The sequence below is a fragment of the Protopterus annectens genome, chromosome 15.part0 (assembly GCF_019279795.1).
Source record: "Protopterus annectens isolate FY-2018-M chromosome 15.part0, PAN1.0, whole genome shotgun sequence".
Lineage (NCBI taxonomy): Eukaryota > Metazoa > Chordata > Ceratodontiformes > Protopteridae > Protopterus > Protopterus annectens.
In genome coordinates this window covers 666,964,647-666,984,349 of record NC_056749.1, presented here as the reverse complement: position 1 = coordinate 666,984,349, position 19,703 = coordinate 666,964,647, and the positions used below count along the sequence as shown (strand labels likewise).

The 19,703-nt window shown below is 40.0% G+C and overlaps 1 protein-coding gene across 1 annotated transcript in view; it reads right to left on the bottom strand.

Annotated features, from left to right (window-relative positions):
* TRMT12 (tRNA methyltransferase 12 homolog) overlaps positions 1-19,703 on the bottom strand; it is a 452,768-nt gene that overhangs the window by 31,522 nt on the left and 401,543 nt on the right. Inside the window, exon 6 of the mRNA XM_044057512.1 lies at positions 19,189-19,346. Coding sequence (XP_043913447.1) covers positions 19,189-19,346 — 158 coding nt within the window. The remainder of the gene's footprint in view (positions 1-19,188; positions 19,347-19,703) is intronic.

Here is a 19,703-nt window from a genome sequence, read left to right as displayed (position 1 = left end):
CCTTTAAGGAATTGTGTAGCAACCTGGTACTGGACCATAGCTCTAACCACAACAAAACTAAGTACATAAAAGATGCAACCTGAGCAAGATCAAGTCAAACAAGTGAGATAAGTCAGGATCATTTGCAAGTCAACCAAATGATGTTGCATATGAAATTATTTTTTCCAGATGATGGACTAATCAAGCACACACACAACAAAATGGCCTCCATGCTGTTTTAGTTACCTATGAAACTCTGGAGTGGTAGACTTGAACAGAACAATGGATCTAATGAAAAAGTCAGGCTCTGATATGGGGAATCAGCAGCCATTCCAAACAAATGGAAATTCATCTTTAAAAAGCTAATTTCCTTTGCTGCAAGGGACCTGACAACCTAAAATGATATGTTTCTCAGTGACCACACAGTGATAAGGAGTCTTCTTACAGGTTTCTTAGGTTTATACAAGATTAACTGACTAATGGCACAAAGGCCCTTACAAGCCTAGCCAATATAACCCAATTTTACCCAATATATGGCCCTAGAGGTAAGAGGATTGCATGGAGTTTGTGCCTATACCTTGAGTATGTTACAGATTGTCCCTGTCCATAAAGTGGCACTGACACTACCCTCAGGTGTGAATTTATGATTCTCATCCACTGAATCAAACTGTTTGAAGAGGGCCAGAGAAAGGCTCTAACTTAGCATGAATAGGAAGCCTGTTCCAAAGAAGGGGCAATCTCTGAGACACATCTGTCTTTCCAGGATGTTTTGTTTGAGTCGCTGACTAAGTTCATATCCTTAAATCAGGTGACCCTCTTGCTGTTGACTTGAAGATGCATATCCATCATGGGTGGATTTGTGAGTGCCATGTATGTCAAGCATACAGCACCCTTTAATAATGGGTAGGAGACAAAGTAAAGGGATAGGGCTTTTAGTCTATCCACATAACATGTCGTTTACACTCCTGCATTTTCTTTGTGAGGAACCTCTGAGGCTGCTCCACCTACTTTAAGTGCCCAGTCAAGTACATGTCAAAGGGCACACAGTACTCGATTATTGGTCTAATGACGACTGAGTAGAGCAGAACTATAATTTCCTTGGATCTGGATGCCATCTCATTACTTATAAGTTGCACCACATAGAAGGACTTTCTCACCACTGTGGGTACATGGTGGTCAAAGCTCAGTCTACTATCTATCTGTATACCTAGATCTCTTACCTCTGAATCCAGTCTTAGGAGTGTGCTACTGATGTTGCAATTTGCAGGGGTATTTGACTTCCCAAAGGTATGATAATGCATTTTTTGCATTTAGTTTTAGGGCATGGTTCCGGCACCCATCATTCGTCAAATCTAGACCCTCTTGAATGATATCTACATCACTGTGGAATTCAGGTTGTTACTCCCAGCTTGCAGTCATCAGCAAACTTTGTCATCCAGAGACCTTCCACATTAGTCTTGACTTCAGAGAAGTATATTCCAAACAGGAGTGGTCCCAGCACTGAGCCCTGTGGCATATCACAAGTAACTGGCTTCTTGATGGATACGAATTCACCCACTTTAACCATGTCCTGTCCCATAAGCAAATTGGCTATCCATCTGATGATGTAGGATTTATGCCTAATTTTGTGAGTTTATTTATATAATACCTGAGTGGGAAACTGTGGCAAATGCCTTGGCCAGGTAAAAGCAGGTGGAATGTACTATTTTACCTTCATCCATGGTCTTATTGACTTTCTTAAAGAAATCCACCAGATTCAGTTGGCATTACTTGCTAAAGCTGAACTGGGTCAGGCTCAGTGTTTGGAGGTTTCCTATGTCATTATTTATCAGGTCCATGATTATTGTTTCCATAGCCTTACATATAAGGCTGGTCAAACTTATGGGTCTGTAATTTCCCTGTTAGTAAATGGACCCCTTTATGCAAGAGGGATGACTGTTGTTGTCCTCCACTCTAGTGGGACAAAGTCAGTCTGGAGGCTGTGGTTAAACAGAGATCCTAATAAGTCCTGATTTAAGCTGTTTAAGAGGCAACCTGGTATATCATCAGGCCCTACTGAAGCCTTTTTTTTAAGCTTTAGAGAGCACAGTGGCAATCTGTTCTTTGATGATAACTGGCAGTGGGGTGGTGGAGGGTATTTTTGGGGGGGGAGAACTGGGGGTGATGGGGAGGTGAAATCTGAGCTGAATTTTGTCAGCCAGCACATTTGATATATCCTCCGTTTGAGTATAGGTGATTCCATGTACAACTAAATTCCATACACTGTTGGGTGTTGCCCTTAAGACTGCGGACATAACTGAAAAATGTCTTATGGTTATCCTTAGCTTTGGAGGCTATTTTGTACCTCAAACTCTGCTTTCAAACACTTGACTAGTTCCCTGGATTTGCTTGTTTAGACTAATGAGGGACTTGCTGCCCTATCGTGCACATTCTCTCTGACTTCTTGATAGGGATTTTCTTTCTTTTGTTGTACAACTTCTTAATAACAACGGTCCTCCAGAGTGGCTTGTTTTTGCAGTTTGACCTAGGTTTATTTTGGTGTGGTACTGTCATTTGGTTGTACAAGGCTTTTATGTATGCCTCTGCATAGGTTTTTGTGCTTTCTGGATTTGAGAAAGTTTAGAAACCAGCTATGCTGTATCTTAATGGGGGTAATTTACCTTAGAGAAGTTTTTAAAGTTTTTGGGGTTTAGGTGTAAGGTATAATTTTACCTCTGTTTCAAGGGAGACTGCTTTGTGATCTGATTTTACCAGCGAGGGGGATAAAGCGTCCTCTCATGTATGTGAGTACCAGATCTAGGACATTTGATCCCCCAGTGGGAGTGCAGACCAGTTGCTACAGGGCATTTGAATTTACAAAGTCAAGAAATCTTTAGGTCTGCATGTTAGTGGTCATGTATGCCTCCTAGTTAAGGAGGAATAGTTACAAATCACCCACGAGTATGGTACTGGGCTGGATGGTGAGTGATTGTAGTACCTTCAGGTATGACGTATGGGTTTCTTGGTGGGTGACCTGTACATAGCAAGAATATGACAATGGATTTTTTCCCATGGTTGGGCATGACGTAACTCATGCATGTCATACTGTTTGACCAGCTTTTAGGCATGCTTATTCTTTATGTAGATAGAAATACCTCTGCCTTTTGTTCTTTCATGTTCAGTTGGTGGTTAGAATGTATAAAAGGCATTACAGCCATGCACTGCAGGAGTGCTTTCCATGGCTTTGAGCCATGTTTCAGTAACTGCACTGATGTCCGCATTCTCCAGGATTATGGGAGCTTCTAGGGAGTTTAGACTCCTAGCATTGAGCAGCAACACCTTTACCTTGTCCTGAGTAGCTTTTGTTATGTTGGAAGGTTTGTCTGTTTGGCAATACCTAAAAAAGGCATTATAGGGGTGGATAGTGTTTTGGCCAATATGCAAAACCATAGAGGTGACAGGTGAAGACCATCCCCTGGGAAAGCAGTGTGGCCTGTCAACCATATCCTCCCAGGCTGAAAAGTAGCGCACCTCTTTGGAATGGCACAAGTAGCTAAGCCAATTGTTAAAGCTGATCATTTTCTGTTGGTATTGTGACATAATCTTTGGAATGCTGCCCAATGCTATGCTCATACCTGCCCTTGACACATATTCTGAGAGATCTACCATCTAGTCCAAGGAGGTATGTCTCAGGTCATTCACTCCCATATGGACTAAGACCAAGTCATACTGACACGAGTGCTTATGTGATCTGGTGAATAATGGCCCCTGACAGACAAGTAACTGTAACCTTTTCCTTATCCAGCCTGGCAAGAGGGACATCTGTGTGTCTCACAATGGATACTCCTATGACCAGAATATTGGATTGTGGAATTTTTTGCATTATGTGCTTGGTAGTTGGGACACAATGAGATGTGGCTTTATGTGTTGTGATGGGAACTGTCTCGTTTGTGTGCATGCAGAGTTTCTGAAGACTGCACCTGAGGAGCCTTTGAGGTTTTATTAAGTTATATGCGAGCACTTCTGCATATTTGGGTCTATGTGTGTGATCCTTTGTGGGTGCGGTGAGTGATGCGTGCGAGTCACTGACGACTTGTTTGTTACTTTTTGTGTCTGTATGTGAGAGTCTAGCCTCCAGGGTCAATGTGTAACTAAATCTCTCATGTACTGTATTTTTCTGTTTGAGAATTAAGTGGATGTCACTGTACATAAGGCAATTGCTACATTGCCTCGGGATGCCCACATCCACCAGGCTGGATGCAGAGATAGCAGGTGCCCATCCATGGTTGGAGGCCCTAATGTGTACTTGCAAGGGATAGGAGTGTAGGAGTGGAGGGTGTTTGCAACCAGACGACAGCAGGGTGCTTACTTGGTGTAATCTGCAGCTAACTTAATCAGTGCTGCCCAGTACCCAAACCAGATGCTTAATGAGCAGCGATAGTCCTGGGTGCTAATAAGGTAAGGTACACCTAACCAGTTCTAACTAAATGCATAAATGCTGCTCAACACCGACTTCCACTATTATGAATAATCCCACTTCTCCTAATGTAAAAGCACAGTAAGAGTGTCCAGAGTGAAATGCTACCACAAACAAACTTAAGGAAAGCCAATAAATTATTCAAGATACAGCAGTGTACTTTGAACAGCTTATAAAAGTATGAATATTCAATAAAAGTACTTTGCTTTGTAGAAATGAGCCAAGAGCCACTCAAATGTGCAGAATTTTTATAGGCACTAAAAACAAGGTAAGCTGATTTATAAGCACTCCGGCCAATACAACTACATGCAAGAATCTCTAGTGTGTTTCTCCAATCTACAGATACCAGGCTACCACCCATTCTCACTAGATGGAAACTCTTCTGTCCTCTTGATGTAACACAAAAAAGAGCTTGTTATAGTGTAAAAATACACTACTTTAGCAAGCTAGCTAGATAACAAATTCAGAGGACACATATAAGTAGAACAGACAATAAGAGACAAAATGCACTTCCTCCCCCAAAATAAGCAAAATGAAAGGCAAATAAATAATTCAAGATATCAACAGCAGTGTTGAAAATGAGGAACGTATGAAGCTTAATTTATAGTCAAGGTAGACAAATTAAAAATCACCAAGTTTAAAAAATGTTAAAAAAAAGAATTAAGAGTTAGAGTATAATGCATGCTGACTTATGGTAATTTTTACCCAGAACTTCTGGGTAAGTGGAAGGCTATAAATCTTGAAACAAGCTTTAAATATATTACTGCCTATTTTCTACTCGGCTGCTGTGTGCCCTTGACCCAGACCCACTATCTGAATTCTATCTATCTATTACTCTGAACTAAGGAACCTACCTGGCCATTAAGAATACCATCATCATCATCAAGCCCTGCCTATTTGGATCTACTTTTGGGCTGTCCCAAGACTTTAATACTGCTTGAGCAGCATTTTACAAACTATCTATCTACTACTCTGAACAAAGGAACCTACCTGGCCATTAAGAATACCATCATCATCATCAAGCCCTGCCTATTTGGATCTAATGTTGTGCTGTCCCAAGACTTTAATACTGCTTGAGCAGCATTTTACAAACTATCTATCTATTACTCTGAACTAAGGAACCTACCTGGCCATTAAGAATACCATCATCATCATCAAGCCCTGCCTATTTGGATCTACTTTTGTGCTGTCCCAAGACTTTAATACTGCTTGAGCAGCATTTTACAAACTATCTATCTACTACTCTGAACTAAGGAACCTACCTGGCCATTAAGAATACCATCATCATCATCAAGCCCTGCCTATTTGGATCTACTTTTGTGCTATCCCAAGACTTTAATACTGCTTGAGCAGCATTTTACAAACTATCTATCTACTACTCTGAACTAAGGAACCTACCTGGCCATTAAGAATACCATCATCATCATCAAGCCCTGCCTATTTGGATCTACTTTTGTGCTGTCCCAAGACTTTAATACTGCTTGAGCAGCATTTTACAAACTATCTATCTACTACTCTGAACTAAGGAACCTACCTGGCCATTAAGAATACCATCATCATCAAGCCCTGCCTATTTGGATCTACTTTTGTGCTGTCCCAAGACTTTAATACTGCTTGAGCAGCATTTTACAAACTATCTATCTACTACTCTGAACTAAGGAACCTACCTGGCCATTAAGAATACCATCATCATCATCAAACCCTGCCTATTTGGATCTACTTTTGTGCTGTCCCAAGACTTTAATACTGCTTGAGCAGCATTTTACAAACTATCTATCTACTACTCTGAACTAAGGAACCTACCTGGCCATTAAGAATACCATCATCATCAAGCCCTGCCTATTTGGATCTACTTTTGTGCTGTCCCAAGACTTTAATACTGCTTGAGCAGCATTTTACAAAGTACGTTTATATCTTGACACTGATGATAGCCACTCTTAGCTCTGCTTGATAATTTGTACTAAATTTTGGCTTCTGGGTCAGGAACGCTAGCAGCCAGACTCCTCTCCATGACCAGTAAATTCTAATACTTTCTCTCCCATTCCACCTAACGTATTCCTTTCTAACCTGTTTTCTTCTGCCCTTAATCACCTGTTGCAATACCCCCTCTGAACACTAGGCAGTCTAACAGGCCTTGACCCCTACCCTCCTTCCACTCTTACTAGTTTTTTCTCCTCCCGTGTCTGGTTGCCCAGCTAATTCCCCTAGTTCTAATTGTCTGCCCCTAACCGGCACTCCTACCTCCTCTACCCTTAGACTAGTAATTAATCTATTTTTCACCTTCCCAACCTTGTCCTAAACTTACCTACTCCCCTTGAAGCTACTCACCTGCTCACCTTCCCTAACTGGGCTGCACTGCTCACTGATTGTCTCCTTCACTACTTGCTCTCCTACTTCTACTTCCACTGTTAATTACTTCTGGACCTTCACCTCAATACACCTACCACTTCCCTATCCTCCTAATCTCCTCCACTGTACATCTCATATCTTTTCATATCTAGCTGTACTCCCGCCTTTCGTCTCTGTTATCTCTATTTGACACCGCTTGCACCTTATGCTTATGTTCCTCTAGCTTCACTGATTTCCCAAGCTACCCACCTACATCCTCCCCTTCCCGGATTACTCTCCATAGGTGTCCTTGCCCAGCCCTTATCTCCCCCCCCCCGCTATTCCCTGTCTCCGCCCCCCCACCTCATATCCTGCCCTAGGGCATATAAGGGGAAGACCTCTTTGGCGCTCTCCCTTTACTGCCTATTTTCTACTCGGCTGCTGTGTGCCCTTGACCCAGACCCACTATCTGAATTGTAAGTATATTTTATAGTCTGTGTTGTCTTAGCCTTTGTATTCACTGCCGTTCGATGTTATCACTGTTTCATTGCATTACTTTTGTTAAATTCTCCTGCCACAACTAAGTTAAGGATATTGCAATGGCGGAATCGGCTAACTGTGTTTAGCGTTGTTAAAGGTATACTCTAAAATGGTATTGTAGGAAATGGTGCTTATTGCTGTGTCATTACTGAAAGATGCAGGTTATATATTAGAAATGACTCGCTTTGTGTTTTCAATACACCTTATTTAGAAGACACCTCAAGGTCTATTTGCTGTCCTTGTCCAATTGTTTTTTAAACACTAGCGACTGATTTCTTCTGCTCGTTCCCTTTCAAGGAACGTGTATGTGATACAACCTGTGTAGAAACAATTTAAGTTGATTTAATGTTCTGTTATAAGGTTTTATAAACACTAGCGACAATGTGTTTTTAGAAACGCTAAACAATTTAGGTTTGATTTAATGTTCTGTTATAAGGTTTTATAAACACTAGCGGCAATGTGTTTTTAGAAACGCTAGCGATCACCTGTATTGTTTGTAGTCCTATCAGGTATGTGATTTTAGTATAACCAGTGTAGGCAACATTTAAGTTAATTTCAGGTCTGGGGCTTTGAGGCTTTGATAAGCGTTAGCGACTACTTCATTCGTACCACCTTCCACGTGGACTGTGGCTGTACAGTTGTTGAATTGTGAAGCTCTGCTCCCCGCCTATACACTGAGCGCTACCTTACTATAAACTCTCTATGGTGCGCCTACCCCTAACTCTGTATTGCTAGCACGGCTCAACGAGTACTTTAATTTTATGGATTTCCTAACATATCATTGAAAGGTGTCCTTCGCTACATCCTTAGCAGAAACCATATACTTTCTCACCCAACTATGGAATGTAAGCAGTCGTAATTAGTGCTTGGGAGATACTTAATAACCCTAGCTCCTACTAAGCAGTATCTTGCATATCCTCTGTTGGACTTACTATCATTATACCAAGTTGCTGTTCGCGCTTTTATGAGCCTCCCTAGCCCTAGGCATTTACCTCATACAAGTGCTATTAAGGATTGTGCTTTTTTTTATGATATTTGTAGCCTGTTGATGTCTACATTGATGAATTTGCTGTTATAACTTTTGCGATACATTAGCCATTGCTAACTCCTTTACACTGATTTCCACTGTTAAACTTCATAGTTTATTATATCCCATGTCTGTACCTGTGTCTACAGTTCTATGATAGGGATTGCATTACTGACTAAAAGCCCTAACCTAGCTTTTTAGTACAGATGACTAATGTTCACAGATGTATATTACTACTATTCTAATGATGCATTAATAGTTTTGTAGTTTATTGTTTCCTATACTGTTGGAATTTCTATTCTAATTAGTTACTAGAGCTACTTAATTTTGCCTCATCATATTAACACCCTCTCCCTACCTTATTACCCTCCTAGCTATCTATCTACTACTCTGAACTAAGGAACATACCTGGCCATTAAGAATACCATCATCATCATCAAGCCCTGCCTATTTGGATCTACTTTTGTGCTGTCCCAAGACTTTAATACTGCTTGAGCAGCATTTTACAAAGTACGTTTATATCTTGACACTGTTGATAGCCACTCTTAGCTCTGCTTGATAATTTGTACTAAATTTTGGCCTCTGGGTCAGGAACGCTAGCAGCCAGACTCCTCTCCATGACCAGTAAATTCTAATACTTTCTCTCCCATCCCACCTAACGTATTCCTTTCTAACCTGTTTTCTTCTGCCCTTAATCACCTGTTGCAATACCTCCTCTGAACACTAGGTGGCAGTCTAACAGGCCTTGACCCCTAACCTCCTTCCACTCTTACTAGTTTTTTCTCCTCCCGTGTCCAGTTGCCCAGCTAATTCCCCTAGCTCTGTCTGCCCCTAACCGGCACTCCTACCTCCTCTACCCTTAGACTAGTAAATTATCTATTTTTCACCTTCCCAACCTTGTCTTAAACTTACCTACTCCCCTTGAAGCTACTCACCTGCTCACCTTCCCTAACTGGGCTGCACTGCTCACTGATTGTCTCCTTCACTACTTGCTCTATCCCGCTCCGTTCGCCCTGCGGGCTCACTCTGCTCCCCTACCCTACCCCCAATTCTCACCCACCCCCAGTGGCCCTATCCTTATGCTTGCCAAGCCACACCCCCAACCTATACACCTCCTATCAAATTTCCTACCTCATTCACACATTCTAGCACTCCACTCCCATCTCAGGACCACACCTCACTTCCCACCATCCTAGTACTACTAATTATCAACCTTGCCAAATTACCAAACCCAATATGACCTTGGCTTTTAAGCTACTCTACTTATTACTACTCTTCAATATCCTTCTTATATACTACACCCTTACTTCCTATGAAAACCATATCCTTAGCAGATCTCCTAGTATAGCCAAACACACAAACACTGTCACTCCTTTAGCTGAACAAACCTGTATTAACCTCCTGTCATCCTGCCCTTACCTTCCCCCTCACTATCACAGAGTACTCCATAACAGGTATCACACTACTAGAAAGCTTTACCTAATACCCTCTAAAACCTCAAAAAGATATCCACTCCCACAAACACTCTTGCTAATACACGGGGACATTCACCCCAACCCTGGTCCTGACAATTCCTTTCCCCATACCCTCTCAGACCAATCTACTAACAACTTAAGGTCATCTTTCTCTTCCAACTCCCTCTCAATAGCACACCTAAATATTTGTAGTATTAACAATAAAATCACACAGCTCCATGCATTAATTGACCTCTACTCATTTGATATCCTCTGTCTTACTGAAACCTGGCTTAAACCAAGTACCAAGAACAATGAAATTACTCCTCCAGGATATAGCATTTTAAGGCAGGATCGTCTAAACAAAAAGGGTGGAGGAGTTGCATTACTTTATAAATCAGAACTGCAGATAGCCTCAGTTAACTCCCTGCCTCCTTCCCCTGCCAATGCTGAAATACTCTGTAGCAAATTCCAAGTAAATAAAAGCAAAGCCATATACATAATATGTTGTTACATCCCTCATGGCAATAATGTATATACACTTGAAAACATTCTTAGCTGGCTCTCATCTACCTTTCCTCAGGAAACCATAGTCTTAGGGGACTTCAACATTGATTGGAACTCCTGCATATCCCCCAATCCTACCCAACACCTCAACCTCTTTACTTTTCAACAAACCATAAACTCCCCAACTAGGATACACAAATCTACCAATAAACAGACCATCTTGGACTGGATATTGGTCAAGAATAATCCCCTCTCATATAAAACTGGTATACTCTCAGACAATATCAGTGACCATCTTCTTATCTATATCACTAAACATAAAAACAGTAACCACAAACAAGCTAACTATCGTACTATATGGAACAAAAAAAAATTCATCCTTCAAAACTTCCTTGATGAACTCAAAGGATGTAACTGGTCAGCCCTAAAACATCTTCCACTTGATCAGGCAGTTACCCATTTCAACAACACATTCCTCCAAATTCTTGACCGTCACGCCCCTTCTCGATTAATTAGAACCAGATCCAAAGCGGCACCTTGGCTTTCTAAAGAAACCAAGCGCACAATGCTACTAAGAAACAAACTATGGACAAAATGGAGAACTACAAAAAACCCAACTGACCATCAAAACTTCAGGTACCTTAGAAACACTACAAAAAAACTTACCCTTCTCGATAAAAAGAATTTCTACCTCCAATATCAACAAAATCAAAATCATAACCCCCAAAAATTTTGGTCTGGAATCAATAAACTGCTCCATCCTGGGAATTCCAAAACACCCACTCCAGGTAACTTAGCTCAGACCCCTTCCAACATAATAGCCAATACATTCAACAATTTCTTTTCTGATACAGTCGCATCTCTAGCAAACACTATGGTTCCCCCCACTTCCCTTCCACATATCACTCCTCATAACAACACCCTCTCTCTAAAATTTAGTACAGTCTCTACAACCTATATTCATAAGCTACTCTCAAAACTTAAACCATGTACTCCTTCAGCCGACTAACTACCAGCTGAATATCTTCAGCTAGCAGCAGCAGTACTAGCTTACCCAGTCTCCATCCTAATTAACAGAACTATAACCGAATCTACTATTCCTTCCCTCTGGAAAGTTTCCCATATCATTCCACTGCATAAAGGTGGAAACACTAATGAACTTTCTAATTTCCGCCCTATAGCCTTACTATCACCGCTATCTAAAATTATGGAACGTTGCATACACCATCAACTTTTACAACACCTTCTACATAATAATCTACTGGCAGACACCCAACATGGTTTTAGACCTTTCCATAGCACTTCCACTGCTCTTCTCTCTTTTACAGACTCCATCAACAAAAATCGCAATAACAACCTATTCTCCTCTGCTTTACTTCTCGACCTCTCTAAAGCCTTTGATATGGTCAACCACCACCTTCTGCTGGACACTTTGAAATCTCTTTCTCTTGACTCTTTGGCATTGCGCTGGTTTAACTCCTGTTTGAAAGATAGAAAACAATCAGTCCTTTGGGGCAACCATCTATCCTCTCTGCTCCCTGTCACAATCGGAGTCCCTCAAGGATCCATCTTAGGTCCCCTTCTCTTCTCCATATTTATAAATAACCTGTATATTTCCCTCCCAACATCCACATGCATTCAGTATGCAGATGATTCAACACTCATCTGTACTGCTGCATCTCCAGCTGAACTCCATTCTTCCACCCAAAAAGTCTTTACAGCAGTAGAAAACTGGTTTCAACAAATCTGTCTCCTCCTCAATCCAAAAAAAACAAATTATTACTTTTTTCTCCAACCCTTAAGTCTGCCCCTTTCTCCTTTTCTATTGTCTCTTACAATGGCACTATCATTACACCTGATTGTTCCACTAAACTGCTAGGGTTTACAATAGATAATCAACTAAACTTTGATTCCCACATTGACCTAACCATCAAAGCAGTTAATAAAAAGATAGGTGCCCTCTACAGACTTAAGCCCTTTCTTACAGCAACTACCAGGGTGTCTCTAGCCCAAACTCATCTCATCTCTACATTATTGTATGCCTCTCCATCTTTTATCAACCTATCAAAATCTAACCTTCATAATCTAGCCACATCCTACCATAGCATTGCTAGGTTTGCCACAGGTTCCCCATTTCGTACCCATCATTGTGTTAATCTCAAAAACCTTGGCTGGCTTGAACTTCAAAATCTTATTCTTCTACATCAATTATCAGTTATCACCCATAAAATTCTCTACTACCCCACTAATACACCCATACTGAACAACCTTGTAGCCCCTTACAAGAATCTTACTTCCCTTCACTCTGCTAACAAACTGCTAGTAAAAACTCTCAAATCTAACAATAAATCTGGTGACTCCTTGTTCACAAATGTTGTTGGCTCATACTGGAATAAACTTCCCTCAGAACTAACTACTTTAGTCTCATCTCAACTTTTCAAGAAACATTTAAAGGACCATTTCAAGACTCACTGGCTTTGCCCTTGCTCAAATCCCGACTGACCCCTATATATTATACTTCTCTTCCAGTAAAGTTCTCTCAATTCCCTACTGTTATACACCCATCTCTTCTACTTGTCTCTCTCAATACTACTTCTCCTTATCTGTAGCTCACCTGGCATCTACTTGGACAATACTATTCCTATATCTGTCTCTTTCTCTCTATACTTGATATATTACTCCAACCTGTCATCTCATCTACTATCTAAACCTTGTTTGTTACTTCTTACTCTGTATTTCTGGGTCTTATAACTATCTGCTTATGCACAAAATGCTCATCATATTTGTTAATACTGTAAATATTGTATATACTCTAGTATTTGTTTATTTTTTTATTTCTGCATCCAAATTCCTGCATCACTCAGATTGTAGGGTTAGGGATCCTTGTGGTATTTTTTTTTCTGTTAAATTGATTCCATACTGTTGCTATGCTACTTGTAAATAGTTCTGTAGCTTCGTATAATTTGTTGTTTTATGCCAGTTACTGCTATATATTAGTGGAGCTTTTCTCCTCGGGCCTCTGCTGAAAATGGACATATATCCAGCCAGACTAGCCCGGTCAACAAATGTAAAATACAATAAATAAAAATAAATAAATAAAGAGCTTGAAAACATCACTTTCTCTGACACCTTCATAGCCAAGTTGAAGGATTTACAGCATACCCTAACCTTATATGATAACAAGCTCAAAGGAATAAAAAGCAAGAAAGTTGCGAGAGATTTTGTTGATTTTAAAAAAAGGACACATTTTTGATTGGCCAAAACATTCTGGTGCTGATGATTACAACAGGATTTCTTAAACCGAAAAAGAGCCTGTAGAAAAGAGAGTTAGCATTGTTTCTGTATGTAGCTCTAATACCAGCAGTCAAAAATCAACACTGATTGGTTTTGGAGATAAAGAGCAAAGTTTGGATGTGAACCAAAAATCTCCTGTGGGGAAGGCCCCTTCTCAAAGCATACATTTAAATCTTTGCTCCAATAATAAAGAGAACATTCAAACGGACCAAAACAGTGATAAAAACAGTTTGAATACAGCGGTTTACAGTATAGGGGTAAGAACAAAAAACTTAGCAGAACATATTCCATTTTTTCTAGAGTTACCTGTGGCATTGAGACAGAAACACTCCAACAGAATAAACTGCTCGATCAGCAGTGGCAGAAAGAGGAGGAAAATGTCAAGCTGAGATCCCTTGAAACAGAAGCAGCAGATCTTTAGTGGTTAAGATATCAAAGCATACTTTTGATGAAGTTCAACTTTCTGTACTTAAAGGACTTTCTTTTATACCTGCTATTTCATCTAGACTCAGTGAGTTTTGTACTAGATATCAAGAATTTTGGCAGGAATGTCTTACTCAAGAACATGTTTGGTAAAAGGGAGGATGAACAAGTGAATATCTTGAAGAAATCTAGTACTTAAGTTCCGCTCCTCATCCAGCTGTTGAAATGTTTATTAAACTATGTGAGAATGAAGTCTCTAAACTTTGCAATGGTCCACACTGTAATAATAATATGAGTGAAAAGCACTACATATTATTTCAAGTAATGAGCATACTGTGGTGAGACATGCTAATAAAGGAGGAAATATAGTCATTATAGACACATCTCATTAGAATAATGAGACAACCTATGCAAAAGTTTCCAAATGGGAACTTAATAAGATTATGAATAAAGTAAATGATATCCTGTATGACATGCTAATAACTTGTACTATCACACAAGAATTGTATGACTATTTGGCTGTGACTCATCCATTGCTTCCCCTTATAAAGGGGCCACCTAAAACCCACAAAGGCTCTCGAAATCCACCCATGCATCCTGTAATTTCTGGTGGAAAGTGGATAACTGACCTGCCTCTACCTTTGTCGAATATAAACTGAAGCCACTGATTTCAAGAGCTCCAACAGTATTAAAAGACATGTCACAATTTCTTAAATTACTACATCACTGTTATGAATCAATAAATATTGGACCAGAGCAGTGAGTGGACTTCTTTTGTCGTGTTTTGGCATTCTCAGTTTGTCTAGTTTGGTTTTGTATTGGTCTTTCTGTGTTTTTGAAGACCACTGCTGCCTAGGATGGAAAATCCTGTTGCTATCGGTGAACTAACCTAGCTGATACAGCAAATGAGTCAGCCTTTCCACTGCTGTGGGCATATTAACCATGGGAATCAAAATTGTGGTACAAGTGAGTCAAGGACTACCTTGAATCGACGCAGTTCAGTGGAAGCAACTAATGGCTCCGGTTTTACAGGTAACTTTCAGTTTTTGGACTGAAAAAATAATCAATTTTCTATAAATCTGGAAACGGAAACAGCTGTTACTAATTCCAATCCAGCTCCTTCTTTGACTATGCAGTTACGGTTGTTTGAAATTAAGTTACAAAAGTTTAAGACCATGCAGATACAGAATGTTTATTTAAAAACCTTTGTATGTTGACTCAATAAATATTGGTCAAACAAAACATGGAGCCAGCAAACTGTGACTGAAAAGTACTTTAATTAGTACATAAAAAGCAAAAAAAACAAACCGGTTTCGGCCGGATAATACCACAGCCTTCTTCAAGATGCCAGTCTTTGAGCGATGCCTTGCTGATGGTCTTTTATGTGATCCTCAACTTCACTGGTTGCTTTTTGATAGTGTTGTTGAGGAACTCCCGGGTGTTGTCTCTGGAGTGAGGGTCTATACAAACCCATCTCAGAGGGTTGTTTTTACTGGAATAGAGTTGAACACTCTCTACTGTCTGAATCCAAGCCTCTAGAGAAGTCTCTAGAGTGCTATAGTTTTGACTGCTGGTGTGTGTGACCAGGCTAGGACGTTTCTATAACTTTTGGTTCTTATGGTAACCACAATCTTCACTGTTTCATTTTCAAAACTGATGACATAGTGGCGCAGTGAGGCTTCAGAAGTTGGAAAGCCACCATACCTTTATAAGTCTTCTTTTTGTATGCCTCTATGAGACAACCCTTTCTTTAGTGTCCATAAGAAGTCCTAATGATGGATGCTTCACTAGCAAGATGAAAGTTAACCTTAGTTCCTGCCTTGTTTAGGGAAAGAGACCCTCATGACATGAGACTTCATATAAACCAGGTGGAGCTGTGTCCTATGTTTCTTGCCTTAAAAGCTGTGGAAGTGGATCTAAGACCAGAGATCTCCCTGCTCCAGTAAGATGTCCATGTCATGATGTGGTACATACAGGCAATATTGGCACATGCTCATATATCTTGTGCAAAAAAGTGATGCAGTTTTGGTAGTAGCAGTGAGCTGTACACTAGCGATTTACCTTTAACACCCTTCTACAGCTCACAGAAGTGGTTCTTACAGTGGATTTTACAGAATAATCACTCCAGTTCTCTACTAGTAGAGATGAAAGGTCAGGTATCTTGTCTTCTTTAAAATTGGGAACTCAGAGATTGACTTTTTCACTCTGCAGGCAAATATGGCCCTCTTTATTTTCAGTTCAGCGGAGAAATTCAAAGTTAATGGTAGATTCATTTTCTCTTGTGGAGTAGGCAAGATTCCAGTATGCCCTTCTCTAATTCCCTCTAATTCTTTGCTTTATCAAAGAATCAATGAAGAAAGACCAAGACTGCAACCACTGGTATTATTTTATACCTGATAAAACCAGAAAAAGGACATTACAGTGCTGTGGAACATTTTCAGACAGTTTCAAATCTTTTCGGGATACAAAATTAATGAAGCTAAAACAAAGGGAATAGTAGTAAATGATGTATCCACACACAAACTGAATTAACAATATCCATATTTATGGGGACATGATAAAATGAAGTATTTAGGAGTAAGGATTACAAATGATTCCTGTGTGGCAACTAAGGATATGTGGGAAGAGACTAAACAAAAGATAATACAAAACTGTGAAAATGGAAGCTTTGTTATTAGGATTTGGATAATAAAATACAAGAAGTTAAAATGTTTTAGTTCCTTTAGTCTTGTACACAGATCAAGCATATTTTTATCAACAAAAGAAAAAGCTGTGGACAGCAATTAATAAAGAGCTGAAGGATTTTATCTGGGAGGGGAAGATGGCAAGAGTCAAGTGGTACAAGATGATTCTTCCAGTAAACAAGATGGATTGGGATTACCAGATTTGAAGGGGTATTTCAGAGCTACACAGTTAAGGCTCTTACACATAGCACATGGAGAAAGGGATGATGATGAAATGGAGGAAGCTCATGAAACAAGGGAGACTGGGATTTTGGATGCAGACTTTTACGGGGAATAACAATAATCACACAGAATATTATACTCATAAAGTAGCAGAAAGTATTCTAAGAACTAAGCCAACATGGAAATGGAGGAAGGAGATTGTGCCGATAGGGATGACTGCAGTTAATAACAGAGTATGGGCAAAAGAGAAAGGGACAGGAGTGTAAAGGGAAATATCAGCTATGGTAGATATTTTAGTTTGCCTAGAACAGAAGATATACTAGCACAGCAAATAAAATATTACATGGTAACTATAGGAATCAGAGGAGGTTAGAAAAGTCTGGAACAAGGGCCCAGAAAGGCAGATTACAAGGAAACAGTAGGAAGAAATATGTAGGGCTCCCAAGTGTGCAGTAAAGTCCAGAATGTTTAGGATTTTTGCATGGAAGTGTTTGCATAGGTGTTTTTTTTTACCCCAAGTAGACTTCAGAAGATTCTTACACAGTAAATGTTGGAGATTTGCTGGGGAACAGTGAGGTATTTGGGAACATATTTTTGAGAATGTATTTGGCAGATTTTGAAAATTCCCTACACAATACTTTTATAAAATGTTCTCATGATAGAGAAGACAAACTGTAACCCTACAGCTCAAACACCAGCTTCACCTCATCCCACTCTATTATCTTTTACTCCCTTGTCATTTGATCCCAATAACTTTTTCTTTGCTAAGTTCCTCCAGTAAATTCCAGACCCCTTGTCTATTTTCTATGTCCCTGTTTGAAGACATTGCTGTTCTCAAAATAAAATATCCTTTCTCCATTCCTACACTGACTTAGTTCTTAGAAGAGCTGTTACTACTCTCCTCAATGACTTGTATCCAAAATCCTAGTCCTTATCTGTTACTTCTCCCCTCACTTTGTCATTCTTTTCCACTTTGAATTATAACGGTCTCGCTTGCCCTTCTGAGAAAGCTAAGAGAGGTGACCAGATTCTCCATTTCCTTTTTGCTTGCAATGTTTTTTATCACACTCCCCATTAAAGTAGTACCAATGTCACCAAGGCGAGTCCTCAAGGTCATGACTTTGTGATTGCAGAACACTGTGCTTTTCAGAGTTTAAGTCATCAAACAGGCATTTTTCATGGTGAATATTGAAATCAGGATTAAAACTGTAAGAGAAAGCAGGACAGGACTATCACTGGGTCTGTGCACAATACCCAGTATGAAGTACAATGTGACAGAATGTGCCAATAGGTAACGTGCACCTTACGTGGGGGGTAAAGAAAGAAAATTCAGAAGTATACAAACTTAAGTGGACTTCACAACAATTAACCACTACAGAAGGCTTCAGAAATTAGAGATGGCTGGCTGAAAAACCTTGGAAAATTGTAAAGAGACACTGATCCAAGGCTCTTTCACAAATGTAACTCAAATGCAAAGGACATGAGTAAGCTAGTAGTACACAGGATAAAGGCATGGAACATACAGCATTGCTAGTAACAGAGAGGATGAATGTGCAGTAATAGGATGAATGTTCAGAAAAGATGGCATTACTGCTAATACACTGGATAAATGTGCAGTTGTGTATAGGATGCAGGTTCTGAATACAAGGCATTGCTATTAATACACAGGACGAATATGCAGTAACTGGAAGAAGATTCAGAATATACAGACAGGATGAAGGTACAGAACATCAGGCACTGCCTGTACTGTATAAAAGAAGGTGCAGAATGCAATGCATTGGTAGTAACAGACCGGACAAAGGCATGGAGCATAACACAATGTCTGTACTGTACAAAAAGAAGGTGTAGAGCACAAAGTACTGTTAGTAATATGATGGAGCTGCAGAACACCAATAATAAACAGAATAAAGGAGCAAAACACAGGGCATTGGTAGATGTACAAAGAATAAACATACAGAACACACGGCATTAATGCTATGAAATGTATGAACAGTACCTGATAGGAATACAATACACCTGGTACTGCAGTATGCAGCTTTGGTGAACTGCTAGCAAGACAGACAACTATTCGCAACAAGGACAGGCAACATCCAATGAAAGGAATAAGCTAAAGAAGCCAGTGCATACTAGGAAAAAAGCAAGGCAGGGAAAGGTGGGAGGTAAATGCTAATTTTTGGGGGAAGTCAATAAAAGAAAAAGAATGAGTGCCAATCTGTCGATATTGGAGACGGAAGACATTACTACAGTATCTTGTTTGGATCCTTTGTCCTTTACCTTTCTGTTGTCGCCTTCATGGATCCAGCAGTGATCAGACACACCATTCAGCTCCAGATTTCTTTTAAGTGCTTCCACAGCATGGGGATTCCATTCACAGGCATGGACAAATGATGCTCTGGCATGCAGCAGGTATGGCAAGGTGAAATAACCAATTCCTATGAGAAAAAGAAAGGCTTAAGATAGAAAATGTGCGTGTGTGTGTGTGTGTGTGTGTGTGTGTGTGTGTGTGTGTGTGTGTGTGTGTGCGCCACATGTTAACCAAAAGATACAATTGGAATCCAAACAATGACAGGTTTTACCCCAAGGAAGGATCAAGCAGTCAGAGAAACCTTATAAAACTGGAATATGTCCACCATAGTCGTCCCTTTCACACAGTGAAAGATACAAGTTACAATAAATCACCATTCGGTTGATTTCCTGCTATAGTTTACATAATAAGCAGGAAAGTAGTCCATGATACCTGGCTTCAAATTCAGGAACGTGTATTTAAAATATGCTATCTGCAATCTTGA